We start from the raw sequence: 15,089 nt of genomic DNA on the forward strand, positions 1-15,089 counted from the left end.
GCACAGGAAATGTAAGTAAAATTTCTTACATTTTCATCTCTCACCAGTGTATTTTGCAAGTGATCAGCCATCCACACATTCCTGTGAATCTGTTTTAGTTTTCCTGTTGCCTTACTTAGACTACCTGACAGTTTTAGAAGACCTGAACAATTTTAACACTGTCTTACACAATGTCAGCTAACATAATTGTGTAAGTGATCACAGGCAAGACTGGGGGGAGAGAGAGTGTGTGATTTCATCTAAGATGGCTTTTTTTCTATTTCCTTGCAATTTGTGCATTTTAACCACATTTGTTTCTACTGACTTCATATGGGCACTGATAACCACATTGTTGAGTGCCTGTAACCCACAAACAGAAGTTACAAAGTAAAAATATTGAAGCACATTTGTAATATGTGACTTCCAGTTCAACATAAACACCTAGGAATAGGGAATATTATTTTATTTGTTGACTGTTTTGTAGAGAAGATTGTTATGTAGAGAAGTTATGAAGGGAAGTCTTGTTGAAGTTTAGGTTGAGACTGCCTAAGTAAGTTATTTCAAGGGAGATGTCATGGTTTCTGCACAGAAAAAATTTTCCAGTACCTTCAAGGAGCTAAGTAGTGAGTCTGGTTGGTTAATATATGTTACCACCTTTCTTGTAAAAGGATCTGACAATAGCGTATATCGGTCTGTCTGGAAATATCCCCTGTGATAATGATGTTTTGCAGAGTTATATTAGGAAATCAGACAATAAAAGCAGTTGATGAGTTATGCTACTTGGAAACCAAAATAAATGATAGTGGCCAGAGTACAGAAGATAAAAACGTAGTGGCAATAGCAAGGAAAGCATTTCACAATCAATGTCTTCTCTGCGCAATAGAAAAGGAGATACTATCGAAGACAATGCTACAAAAGCAGAGTTACTAAATGCAGCCTTCTGAAATGCCTTCACAAAAGACAACAAAGTAAATAGTCCAGAATTCGAATCAAGAACAGCTGGTAACATGAAGGTAGAAGTACATATCCTCAGAGTAGTGAAGCAACTTAAATTGCTTAATAAAAGCAAGTCTTCTGGGCCAGACTGTATACCAATTAGGTTCCTTTCAGAGTATGCTGATGCATTAGCTCCATACTTAACAATCATATACAACCGTTCGCTCAATGAAAGATCCGTATCCAAAGACTGGAAAGTTGCACAGGTAACATCAATATTCAAGAAAGGTAGTAAGAATAATCCACTTAATTACAGGCCCATATCATTAACATCAATATGCAGCAGGATTTTGGAACATATATTGTGTTCAAACATTATGAATTACCTCAAAGAAAATGGTCTATTGACACACAGTCAACATGGGTTTAGGAAACATCGTTCTTGTGAAACACAACTAGCTATTTATTCACATGAAGTGTTGAGTACAATTGACAAGGGATTTTAGATCAATTCTGTATTTGTGGATATCCAGAAGGCTTTTGACATTGTACCACACAAGCAGTTTATAGTAAAATTGCATGCTTATGGAATTTCATCTCAGTTATGTGACTGGATTTGTGACTTCCTATCAGAGAGGTCACAGTTCACAGTAGTTGACAGAAAGTCATCAAGTAAAACAGAAATGATTTCTGGCATTCCCCAAGGCAGTGTTATAGGCCCTTTGCTGTTCCTTATCTATATAAACGATTTGGGAGACCATCTGAGCAGCTGTCTTAGGTTGTTTGCAGATGACACTGTCGTTTATCGACTAATAAAGTCACCAGAAGACCAAAACAAATTGCAAAACAATTAAGATAAGATATCTGAATGGTGTGAAAATTGGCAGTTGGCCCCAAATAACGAAAAGTGTGAGGTCATCCACATGAGTGCTAAAAGGAACTCGTTAAACTTCGGTTACACGATAAATCAGTCAAATATAAAGGCCGTAAATTCAACTAAATACCTAGGAATTACAATTACCGTCACCCTAAATTGAAAGAAACACACAGAAAATGTTGTGGGGAAGGCTAACCAAAGACTGTGTTTTATTGGCAGGACACTTCAAAAATGTAACAGATCTACTGAAGAGACTGGCTACACTATGCTTGCCCATCCTCTTTTGGAATACTGCGGTGCGGTGTGGGATCCTTACCAGATAGGACTGACTGAGTACATCAGAAAAGTTGAAAGAAGGGCAACACGTTTTGTATTATCATGAAATATGGGAGAGATGGTCACTGAAATGATAAAGGAATTGGGCTGAACATCACAAACAGAAAGGCGTTTTTCGTTGCGACAGAATCTTCTCACGAAATTCCAATCACTAACTTTCTCCTCTGAATGTGGAAATTTGTTGACACTGACCTGCATAGAGAGAAGTAGTCACCAAGATAAAATAAGGGAAGTCAGAGCTCATACGGAAAGATACTGGTGTTTGTTCTTTCCACGCACTATACGAGATTGTAATAATAGAGGATTGCGAAGGTGGTTTGATGAACCCTCTGCCAGACACTTAAATGTGATTTGCAGAGTATCCATGTAGACGTAGATGTAAAAGAAGAATTTGTTAACATCTAATATAAATTTAACTCTGAGGAAGTCTTCTTTGTAGGTATGTGTACGAAGTGTGTGCTTGTATGGAGGTGAAAGATAAGACAATAACGAGTTCTGAAAACATGACAATAGTAGCTCTTGAAATGAGGTGCTGCACAAGTATGTTGAAAATTAGATGGGTAGTATAAATAAATAATGAGGAGGAACATCCATGTAAAGAATTGAAAGAGCTGATCAAAAGATTAAGTTTCAGATGTTTTTTTAATTCAGTCATATTCCCAGTCACAGATTTAACATGAACTGGAAGTTTATTACATAGTTTTATGCTTGAATAATGTACTCCTTTCCGTACCATGTGGAGATTTTTTATATCTTTCTGAAGATCCTGTTTACTTCTTGCATCTCGATCACGATATTCGCTGTTTTGTAAACTGTATGATTAGTTCACAAAGCACATTAGTAACAGACTGTATTGGCATGCCATGGTGAGGGTCCCCATCTGCTTGAATAAATTTCCACAAGAGCATCTAGGAGGCACTGTACCCATAATTACGATTATTCTCTTTGGTGTAATGAAGACTCTCTTTGCTCGTGCCCCAGAACACGATGCCGTATGTCATGGGAATATGAGTGAATGGAAATATCGAAAGTATGCAACTTTGATTGTTTCCAAGTCACAAACAGATGAAACTGAGTGAATGGCAAATGCTGCCAAATTCAGTCTTTTAGATGGGTCGAGTCCGCAGCTCGTGGTCTCGCGGTAGCATTCTCGCTTCCCGAGCATGGGGTCCCGGGTTCGATTCCTGGCGGGGTCAGGGATTTTCACCTGCCTCGAGAGGACTGGGTGTTGTTGTGTCATCTTCATCATCATCATCATCATCATCATTCACACCCTTTACGGTTGGAGGAAGGCAACGGTGAACCACCTCTGCTAGGACCTCGCCTAGTATGGCATTGCAGGTCTCCCACATTGTCTCCTACACTCTGTCAAGGAGTATGGGATTTCATCGTCATCATCACATGGATTGTCACCACACTTTCATTTCATTTCAATAATTTCCTGTTTTTTGTTTCTGTCTGAAACTGAATGAAATGAGTCTTGTTAACATTGAGGGACAGACCATTTGAAGTAAGTGGTTGCGTTCTCTATCATAATGGTTGTGTCATCTGCAGATAAGTGAAGTGTGCTTTTAGTGTCATGCACCATGGCAGTTCGCTGATAAAGATTAGGAAAAGTAAGGGACTAAGCACAGAGCCTTGTGGTACTCCACATTTCACTGTGCCCCAATCAGAGCAGGTAGGTGCCATTGCAGAATTTTTCAATACTGTCTTCTGCTTTCTGTCATCTAGATATGATACAAGCCACATCCATATTTTATCATATAAGCCATTGTGCCCAGCCTTCATAAGCAGAATTTTGTCATCTGTACAGTGGAATGATGTAGACAGATCACAAAAGATTCCACATGATGACATTTTATGTTTACAGATTCAAGGGTTAGCTGACAAATAGGAAAATGGAATTGTTATTGCATTTGAAGTAGAATTCATATCAAAAAAAGCTTCCAAAAGAGAATTTTGACTTATCTAATCAAGTATATCAAATACACCTGTGCACAGAAACTAATTAAAATTTGATACAAGATTACTTTTTTAATACCTCTTCAACAGATTTGAAGTTAAGTACTAGAATCACATCAGTTGACTGCAGTTTTTACTTCAAGACAAATAACCAACTGACTTGGAATTAAATTAAATTATTTGATTTATTGTCCCCCACCCCCCACGAACCATGGCCCTTGCCGATGGTGGGGAGGCTAGTGTGCCTCAGCGATACAGATAGCTGTACCGTAGGTGCAACCACAGTGGAGGGGTATCTGTTGAGAGGCCAGAGAAACGTGTGATTCCTGATGAGGGGCAGCCTTTTCAATAGTTGCAGGGGCAACAGTCTGGATGATTGACTGATATGGCCTTGTAACACTAACCAAAACAATCTTGCTGTGCTGGTACTGCGAACGGCTGAAAGCAAGGGGAAACTACAGCCGTAATTTTTCCCAAGGGCATGTAGCTTTACTGTATGGTTAAATGATGATGGCGTCCTCTTGGGTAAAATATTCCTGTGAAATGTATGATGAGATAAAAGAAATTATTCAGATAGTGAAGGGAGACGAAAATTTAATAGTCATGGGTGACTGGAATTCGATAGTAGGAAAAGGAAGAGAAGGAAACATAGTAGGTGAATACGGAATGGGGGTAAGAAATGAAAGAGGAAGCCGCCTGGTAGAAATTTGCACAGAGCATAACTTAATCATAGCAAACACTTGGTTCAAGAACGATAAAAGAAAGTTGTATACATGGAAGAGGCCTGGAGATACTCAAAGGTTTCAGATAGATTATACAGGGTGATTCAAAAAGAATACCACAACTTTAGGAATTTAAAACTCTGCAACGACCAAAGGCAGAGCTAAGCACTATCTGTCGGCGAATTAAGGGAGCTATAAAGTTTCATTTAGTTGTACATTTGTTCGCTTGAGGCGCTGTTGACTAGGCGTCAGCGTCAGTTGATGCTAAGATGGCGACCGCTCAACAGAAAGCTTTTTGTGTTATTGAGTACGGCAGAAGTGATTCAACGACAGTTGTTCAGCGTCCATTTCGAACGAAGTATGGTGTTAAACCTCCTGACAGGTGGTGTATTAAACGTTGGTATAAGCAGTTTACAGAGAATGGGTGTTTGTGCAAAGGGAAAAGTTCTGGACGGCCGACAACGAGTGATGAAAATGTAGCACGCATCCAGCAAGCATTTGTTCGCAGCCCAGGAAAATTGACTCGCAGAGCTAGCAGAGAGCTGCAAATTCCACAATCAACTGTATGGAGAGTCCTACGAAAAAGGTTGGCACTTATCTGTCCGTAACTACCTGAACGTCAACTACCCGAGGCGATGGATCGGCCGCCAGGCAGCCCGTGACAGAGCACTTCATCACTGGCCTCCAAGAAGCCCTGATCTTACCCCCTGCGATTTTTTCTTATGGGGGTATGTTAAGGATATGGTGTTTCGGCCACCTCTCCCAGCCACCATTGATGATTTGAAACGAGAAATAACAGCAGCTATCCAAACTGTTACGCCTGATATGCTACAGAGAGTGTGGAACGAGTTGGAGTATCGGGTTGATATTGCTCGAGTGTCTGGAGGGGGCCATATTGAACATCTCTGAACTTGTTTTTGAGTGAAAAAAAACCTTTTTAAATACCCTTTGTAATGATGTATAACAGAAGGTTATATTATGTTTCTTTCATTAAATACACATTTTTAAAGTTGTGGTATTCTTTTTGAATCACCCTGTATAATGGTAAGACAAAGATTTAGGAACCAGGTTTTAAATTGTAAGACAGTTCCAGGGGCAGATGCGGACTCAGACCACAATACGTAAGGATGTAGAGGCATATCACACTAGGGGTAAGATAGATAATGCCTACAGGAAAATTAATGAGACTTTTGGAGAAAAGGGAAACACTTGTATGAATATCAAGAGCTCAGATGGAAACCCAGTTCTAAGCAAAGAAGAGAAAGCAGAAAGGTGGAAGGAGTATATAGAGGGTCTGTAGAAGGGTGCTGTACTTGAGGACAATATTATGGAAATGGTAGAGGAGGTAGATAAGATGAAATGGGAGATATGATACTGTGTGAAGAGTTTGACAGAGCACTGAAAGACCTAAGCTGAAACAAGGCCCCGGCAGTAGACAACATTCCATTACAACTACTGATAGCACTGAAAGAGCCAGCCCTGACGAAACTATGGAGAGCCAGCCCTGACAAAACTCTACCATCTGGTGAGCAAGATGTATGAGACAGGCGAAATACCCTCAGACTTCAAGAAGAATAGAATAATTTCAATTCTAAAGAAAGCATGTGTTGACAGATGTGAAATTACCGAACTATCAGTTTGATAATCCACAGCTGCAAAATACTAACACGAATTCTTTACAGACGAATGGAAAAACGGGTAGAAGCCGACCTCAGGGAGATCAATTTGGATTCCATAGAAATGTTGGAACACGTGAGGCAATACTGACCCTACGACTTATCTTAGAAAATAGATTATGCAAAGGCAAACCTATGCTTCTAGCATAGAGAAAGCTTTTGACAATGTTGACTGGGATACTCTCTTTCAAATTCTGAAGGTGGCAGGGGTAAAATATAGGGAGCAAAAGGCTATTTACAATTTGTACATAAACCAGATGGCAATTACAAGAGTCGAGGGGCATGAAAGGGATACAGTGGTTGGGAAGGGAGTGAGACAGCATTGTAGCCTTTCCCTGATGTTATCAATCTGTACATTGAGAAAGGAGTAAAGGAAACAAAAGAAAAATTCGGAGTAGGAATTAAAATCCATGGAGAAGAAATAAAAACTTTAAGGTTTTCCGATGACATTGTAATTCTGTCAGAGACAGCAAAGGACCTGGAAGACCAGCCGAACGGAATGGACAGTGTCGTGAAAGGAGGATATAAGATGAACATCAACAAAAGCAAAATGAAGATAATGGAATGTAATTGAATTAAATCAGGTGATGCTGAGGGTATTAGATTAAGAAATGAGATGCTTAACGTAGTAAATGAGTTTCGCTATTTGGGGAGCAAAATAACTGATGATGGTCGAAGTAGAGAGGATATAAAATGTAAACTGGCAATGGCAAGGAAAGCATTTCTGAAGAAGAGAAATTTGTTAACATCGAGTATAGATTTAAGTGTCAGGAAGCCGTTTCTGAAATTATTTGTATGGAGTGTGGCAATGTATGGAAGTGAAACGTGGACAATAAATAGTTTGGACAAGAAGAGAATTGAAGCTTTCGAAATGTGGTGCCACAGAAGAATGCTGAATATTAGATGGGTAGATCACATAACTAATAAGGAGGTATTGAGTAGAATCATGGAGAAGACAATTTTGTTGCACAACTTGACTAGGAGAAGGGATAGCTTGGTAGGTATCAAGGGATCACCCATTTAGTATCGGAGAGCAGTGTGGAGGGTAAAAATTGTAGAGGGAGACCAAGAGATGAATACACTAAACAGATTCAGAAGGATGTAGGTTGCAGTAGCTACTGGGAGATGAGGAAAGTTGCACAGGATAGAGTAGAATGGAGAGCTGCATCAAACCAGTCTCTGGACTGAAGACCACAGTAACAACAACGATGTATTGTAATCATAGAGAATTAAAGCTGATTCTTTTTCCCTTAATTTGTATTGGTCACAACAAATGCATTCCAAAACACAAATGCAATTACATGGAAAAAGATTTTCTATTTTTTCTCTTTCCCCCCTCCAAACAGCTGCCAAGCTACTGGCTAAGTATCATTGTGTGTAACAATTGCTGATGTATTCAACACATCTTTTTATTGTGACTTTCACTTTGAGGTTGTCTACAGTGCATGAGATAGAAATTGGTTTGAGTTTATGGTACTCAATTTTGAACTTCTTAGTGCCTATACAAATTTCTTGTTGGGTGGATGAACTTACAAAGTTTTTCCTTTGAAGTTGTTAGAAGATCAGTAATTGTCATGAGATAAAATGATTCAGATTTAAAAACATAATACAGTTACTTTGGTTAAATGTAGATAATTTAGGTGCGCAGGTGTGTGTGTGTGTGTGTGTGTGTGTGTGTGTGTGTGTGTGTGTGTGTGTGTGGTTTTCATACTCTTCCTTCGCCATCTTGTTTGCGTGCCTGTTGACATCTCTCATCACCTCTTGTCTTTATTGAGATATTACCTTCACTCCTATTTTTTTTTTTTTTTCCATTCTACCAGAATTACCTATTGCCATATCACTCACCCACTGTCATACAGAACAAAACTGATGCCTTACTGACACCACACAAATGTTTAAAATAGATGCAACACTCATCCAGTTTACTGCAGCTTACTATAGGAGTGAACTCTTCAATAAACACAATACACTTAACTAAAATATGGCATAGACCACATGCATCAGGTGTCTCCTCTTGCTGGAGGAATAGTCCACTTGCCAACTGGGATGAGTGCCACTTATGAAGTCTACTGAGAACTACTTCCACACATCACTGTGACTGGAGTAAAAGTACACTCAGGCCACACTGGTGATTTCACAGACAACAAATTATTGCCACTCCTCATCAATCGCCGAGTGTATCACAGGTGGACAATGTGTCTCTTCAACAGTGGTATCGTGGTACAGTGTGTTACTCTTGTGCCTTCTCAAACAGTATGTATAGAAGTTAATATCCTGGGATTCTCAAGTTGTCTTCTTCTAACTTCTTGTGGCACCCATCACAAAACCATTTCAGTGTGACTTGCCAGCATTCATCATCAGATTGTCCATAGATAGAAAAGAATCTGGCAGTATGTGATCACTTAACATCCCCTCTAGCTTGGATGCACACACTGATTTGGCTGGGAAGTGTGTCTCGAAGTCGTATTCTCTCCTGTTGTAAGTCAGCTCACTATGTGACAACACAATACTGTCACATGAGAGATAACACGTGATGGTGCAAGATGACAAGGTGACATACTGCTGTGCTGTCAGACTTCCTCCAATGATTAACACCCGCATCCTGAGCCAAGTGCTGGCAATCGTGATTGCAGCACATCAGAGGATGGCATTATTTTCTGAGTCTGACACAGCTTCTTATAAGAAGCAACTTATTTTAAATTTCCTCTGTGCTCTTTAGTTGAAACATGTTAATTTTGGGCATGTTTATTTGTCAGGCACAGTACAATGTCTATTAGCTGTCTAGAGTATATTTTCACCACCATTAGTATGGATAGGAACTGTGGTTGCTGTGTTCCGATGGGAACTGAGTTGGTGACCGTTTATTCACAGCTCCAGGCAGTGTCGTCTTTGGTCACACAGCTTAAGCTGCAGCCTATGTGCATCACACACACACACACACACACACTCACACACACACACACAGAGAGAGAGAGAGAGAGAGAGAGAGAGAGAGAGAGAGAGTACAAATGTGACCTACTCCCTACAATACTTGTTTCTGCTTTCAAGCAGTCATCTCAGTTTTTCTCAACCAGTATAGTTTTCAGTTTTGTAGCAAATTAAAGTTTGTGTGTGTGTGTGTGTGTGTGTGTGTGTGTGTGTGTGCGTGCGTGCACACACACACATTTTGGAGTGGGGGATAAATTGCTTCTACCAATTCCCTGAACTATGCCAAAAGCTAATGTCTCAGGTTTGTTGGGTACGTACGTAGACTAACTCGTCAAGTTATCTGGGGCAAAGACAATTATGTCTCCTGCCTTTACATTGATTTTGTACGTCTCTCATACCTATAGACACAGACATTTCATATGCTCTTGTGATCTGTAGTGATGATTATCTGTATCAGATAGCAAGATATGAATGAAAACCAAAACTCTCCACCTAGGATACATACCCAACACATGGCATTAAATTTGTAAAAGAAGAATTTCACTTTATTAATTCTTTTTGTTAAGTTAGGAATATACTCAGAATTTTAAGTTCTTGTTCAAGCAAGAAAAATATGGTAACTTCCGATGTTATGAAAGATGGCAGTCCAGCTAAATTTTTTCCAGGTTTCCAAGTTAGCAAATATACAGATATTTGAATATATTGTGCAGTCACTATTTTGAGCCAATCACATTCTTTTAACTAAATGACTCTGTGCACAGTACATACCACGCAACCATACAACTGCATCAGTTTCCTCATGTAGTGGGTCAGTAGTGTGATGGTGGGAGCCGTCTCTGTGCTTTTCGACATCTGCTCAACTTCCACCTGGGGCAGCTTGGGTTCATACGACAGTGAGAGGGAGAAGAGTGCGAGCAGTAAATGTCATGTGACTACGGCCTCCCACTGGGTTGACCATTCACGGGGTGCAAGTCTTTCCATCTGACGCCACTTCGGTGACTTGAGCATCGATGGGGATGAAATGATGATGATTAGGACAACACAACACCCAGTCCCTGAGTGGAGAAAATCTCCAGGAATCAAATCTGGGCCCTTAGGACTGACATTCTGTCACGCTGACCACCCAGCTACTGGGGGCGGACAGGTGCGAGCAGTGTAGCAAGTGGTTGGAGAGAAACAAAAAGTTCTTTAATACTCCACTGAACATGGACAATCATCGTTTGTGTACCCTCATCTCTCATGTGGCTCGGCATCGTCTTGTAATATTTCCTCCCAGTGTGACAGGAAAGACTGGTCTACAGACCGGCCTGTGACATATGCATGTCACTTGGGTGGGGATGTGCTGAAATCTGTGTCGCTGACCGCCAGACTCTAAGCTGGCAGAGACAGTCACAGACCCCATCGTGAGCTGTCTACGAGGTGGCAAAGGTGACTCGTGTCATACCCGGCAATGTCATAGTGGCATGTCGGCATGTAGTGCCACCCAGGGAGGTCAACCTCCGAGTGAAGGCTGCGGCACTGCATCGCAGTTATGATATGAAGTTCGAGGCTGTGTCTGACATGGACTGGGTGCAGCAACACTGCCCTGCTGTCTGGACTGATGACATGCTAGACGTGGGAGTTTAAATACCTGTGTCCAACACCGACTGTAACGGAAGAAGCCGTATTTCAGTGTCACGCAGAAGCACTCGAATGCTAACCAGTGACAGAGGTCTGGGCATCGCCTTACAGTAGTGAGTCGAACCACAGAAACTTTCTCAATGGTAGTCAGTGTCTCATCTGTCAACCAGCGGAAGTTCAATCTGGAAACTTCAGATCGGGCAGGTCGTCATCTGGCAATGGTCAATGCTTGAGACTCAGCACTCTGTCCGTGGCATCAAGCACTAGCTGTGGTCTAGGCTGTTACACCAGTAATTGATTACTCTGTAATTCAGATAAAGCAAATGAAAACACAAACTAATTATGATATTCCTTTAGGTGTAAACAATAAATCAGTAAAGCTGTTAAGCTTTCATCTTGATTTCAAATTACATTTGGAGGACATATTAGCCTGCTCTGCAAGAGAACAGTGGAGACTCACAGATGTAGCACTAATGAGTATCTGAGGATACTCTGTTCTTTTCCAGCCAAATATCTCCTACAGCATATTGATACGAAGACAGCCCTGTTATATTGGTGAAATTCTTGGGGTAATAATAGTAATCAGAACAAAGAGCAAAATGGATCCTAAAGCAAACTTAATAGAAAATGTAGCATTCAATTTGCATCACAATGACATTGTCTCCACAACGTTGCTAAACGTTCAATAATAATCTGGCTCGTTCATATGGTATGTGTGCTGTGAAATGATCACATGCAACCACAGTGTGTTTCCATGGCAATTGGTGACTGCATGTAACTTGCATCAACTACGCAAGAGTTCTCAAAATGGAGAAGCATAAGCAATGTTTTCAATTTTCAGTGACATGAGACACACTGTTCGACAATGTTTACTACTGTAATTTGAACTTTAAACATTGTATAAGCAGTACTGTTCTTTCAGTTCATCTATTAAAATCTATAACGCTACATGTGTTCAGGCAGCCATGATGATCCCTCTCCAGTGGTTTTCTTCCACTTCAATGATCCACATTTGAAAGTGCCTTCAGAATATCTCTCTAGGTATGGCTTGCACCTTTAGAAAGATACTGCTGCTAGCGTTTCTACACTGCAATCCCAAGAACTTGCCACATAGCACACTGACATTTGAATTCATTACCTGTGTAATGACAATTTAAAAAACCCTTCTGTCCCCTCCTTATCAAACTGAAAGTACTCACATAAAACGATACATCTATTGTCATTACTTCATGTCACCAGACAGAACATACAGCACACCGTCACAATACAAGGGGCAAACTAGACATTGATATTTTGAGACACAGATGACAAAGACCTGAAATTTACACAAAATAACATGTTTAACAGTTTTCAATAAATTTCTGAAACTTGACTTTTATTTCCCTATAACGTTCATAACGCTAAAATTTATGACTTGTTGCTGAAACATTTATTCTGAAGGTGATGGAACTTTGAAAATGAAATGTTTATATTGATTTTTAAAAAGATTGATAAATAAATAGCATTATGTTTTTAAGATTCATTCTCTTGTTATCAACTGTCTACTTAATGATGCAACATATACTACAGACAGTATTCAACAGTTAAAAACTGTGAAACATCTAATGAGCAGTACAACAATGAAGAGAAATTGTACCATATGTAACACAGTAATGAAATAAATTTCAATTCATTCTTCAAGTATCTTTGGCTACTGAATACAAAAAGTATTCTGGGCCTTAGTCCATTCAATAGATTAATGTAGGGGTAAATGCCAGAAGCTCTTAATCATTTCTGGCATGTGGTGAACTTGTTCAGAAGCAGTGAATATTGACAAAAATGATTGTTTTCTGGGGTAAAAATGATGGTCTTTGCATGCCTCTCCCTGTTTAACCTAGACACACAGAAAGAGATCTGTGATCATCAAGCTCCACGATTGTGCTCTCTATACAACACAGCCTGCTCTCTCTATTGCAGAACTGACCTTCCAATTCAATATCATAAATGGATTTGGAGCATGCTACTTGCATCTCGTACATAAATACATCATTCAGAACAAATATATTTCCATAATAATGCTTAACTCTGAAACAATAAACTATTAGAAACATACTGTATGACAAAAAAGGTCTTCTTCTTTCATCCCTCCTTAGTTTGTGAAAGCCCTCCTGAATTACTTTGTACATATTGTAACACATATGTAATGATGCATGATACTTACCCTTTACTGTGAGTCCTAATTTTTCTTTACATTATAATTCACAATAGAACTTTGTGAATTACCAACTTGCACATGTAATGATGGATGATACTTACCCTTTATTGTGAGTCCTATTTTTATTTACATGATAATCCACAATAAAACTTCTTAAGTCATCAACTTGTTTATATAATGTGTCATTGATCTTATTACAGTCCAGTAATATCAGATGGAGCAAAACATTTCTCCGAAGAAAAATAGAACTCTCTCTAATTTTTTCATAATTCTCAATTTTTTTAGTAAAATCCTGTAACAATACAATAAACTATTATAATATACTGAGTTGCTTGTTAGTAGCTTCTAATTAATTTTGACCTTACAAAATTACATTTTATGCCACAGTTTGAACAGTCAAGTATTGTTCCCAAATAATTTGTCCTGAATGTAAAGCACACCAATACGATACTATTAAAAAGAAGTCCGCCTTTCTCATTAACACACTGCTCCTCAAAAAATTCAGGAATAACGTGTGCAAAGAACAACACAGTCTTAACAAAAGATCCATAAAAATGTATTCAAGAAATGGACAACACACAATTTACACCCTGGAAGATAACATAATCAAGACAGGCTGCTAGTTAGGTTCCTGCAAGTTATTTTTATAAATTACTGGAAACAAGTGTCAGCTATTTGAAATATTGCACTATGGTGCAATACAACACCAGTAACCTTTCCTAAAATGTCCACAGATTCACACCTGATTATGAACTCATTCAAAAGTGCAGAATTGAAGATATCAGTGGAAGAAAATGCTAACCTAAAAGAGCAAATTTGGAGTTGTTGCATGTTGTATGTTTGGTTAAATTTGAAGACAAGAATGTAAATACAATAAGAGAAAAGAAATTATACGACAGACAGCTCTTTCTAGTGGTACATATGAAAAACATGGTACCAAAATGTAGTGCATTCGAAAACACAACAGTTACCATAATCAGACTAATCTTTACTAAAATGGGAGTTAGCACTTTCTACCACTGATCCCTTCAGTCCTGCTGATGCTGATAATGAGATTTGATTGATCAAAATACTACAACTAACTCCTCTGTTTTATTAAAAAGGAAGAACAAGTTCAGACAGTTGGAGAATTAAGAAAGGAAAAAGTTATTTGCTAAAGTGACACTCTATGAGAATAGCTTCATGATTCACATTCTTTGGTGACTGCTGTTAAAAATGTTAATATTAAGTAGGCCATGGATAACTTCACTTATTTCTCTAAAAAAAGATGAAGGAAAATACAGGACTCACTGTAGTTTACCTTGAGTGTAGGAAATGGATCAGATTTAAAAAAATCTGCTAACTCCTCACTGGCTTCCCCATTTAAAAGATGCATGTATGGGTCATATGTAACAAGATACTTCTGTGGACCAACAGAATTTTTATCAAAACTTGAGAGAGCTTTTGAAAGAATCTGTTGCACACGATCCTCTTCTTCATACACTGGTTTAAGATATGTTTCTTCATTTCTCATTTCTGTCCAGAACAATATATTTCAACTTTTACATAAATATAAATAGAGCAGATCTGAGGTAACATTTGATAACTGATATGCAATGCTATTAGAGACAAATTTTGAAAGGCATACAAGTAATATATACAAAAATTATACTTATAGCACTAATAAATGTAGAAGGTAAACATGTCACAACAAGATTATTTTTAGCCCAGCAGAAGCAAGACATGTATTTTTGATCTGCTGCACAAGGCAGTAGCTACTGAAGGAAAAAGTAACTTGCACATAATAAACAAGGCATGCATCATTCACAAAGACCTTCAGTTCCAGGGTCAGAGTCCATGCAGGGTATGGTTGCCGATGC

At 39.0% G+C, this 15,089-nt stretch overlaps 1 protein-coding gene across 1 annotated transcript in view; it reads right to left on the minus strand.

The window, feature by feature from the left end:
- LOC124594696 (dynein axonemal heavy chain 3) overlaps nt 1-15,089 on the minus strand; it is a 1,186,267-nt gene that overhangs the window by 1,073,354 nt on the left and 97,824 nt on the right. The window contains exons 8-9 of the mRNA XM_047133063.1: nt 14,531-14,745; nt 13,332-13,522 (exon numbers count right to left, since the gene is read on the minus strand). Coding sequence (XP_046989019.1) covers nt 13,332-13,522; nt 14,531-14,745 — 406 coding nt within the window. The remainder of the gene's footprint in view (nt 1-13,331; nt 13,523-14,530; nt 14,746-15,089) is intronic.

Source organism: Schistocerca americana, chromosome 2, assembly GCF_021461395.2.
Source record: "Schistocerca americana isolate TAMUIC-IGC-003095 chromosome 2, iqSchAmer2.1, whole genome shotgun sequence".
Taxonomy (NCBI): Eukaryota; Metazoa; Arthropoda; class Insecta; order Orthoptera; family Acrididae; genus Schistocerca; species Schistocerca americana.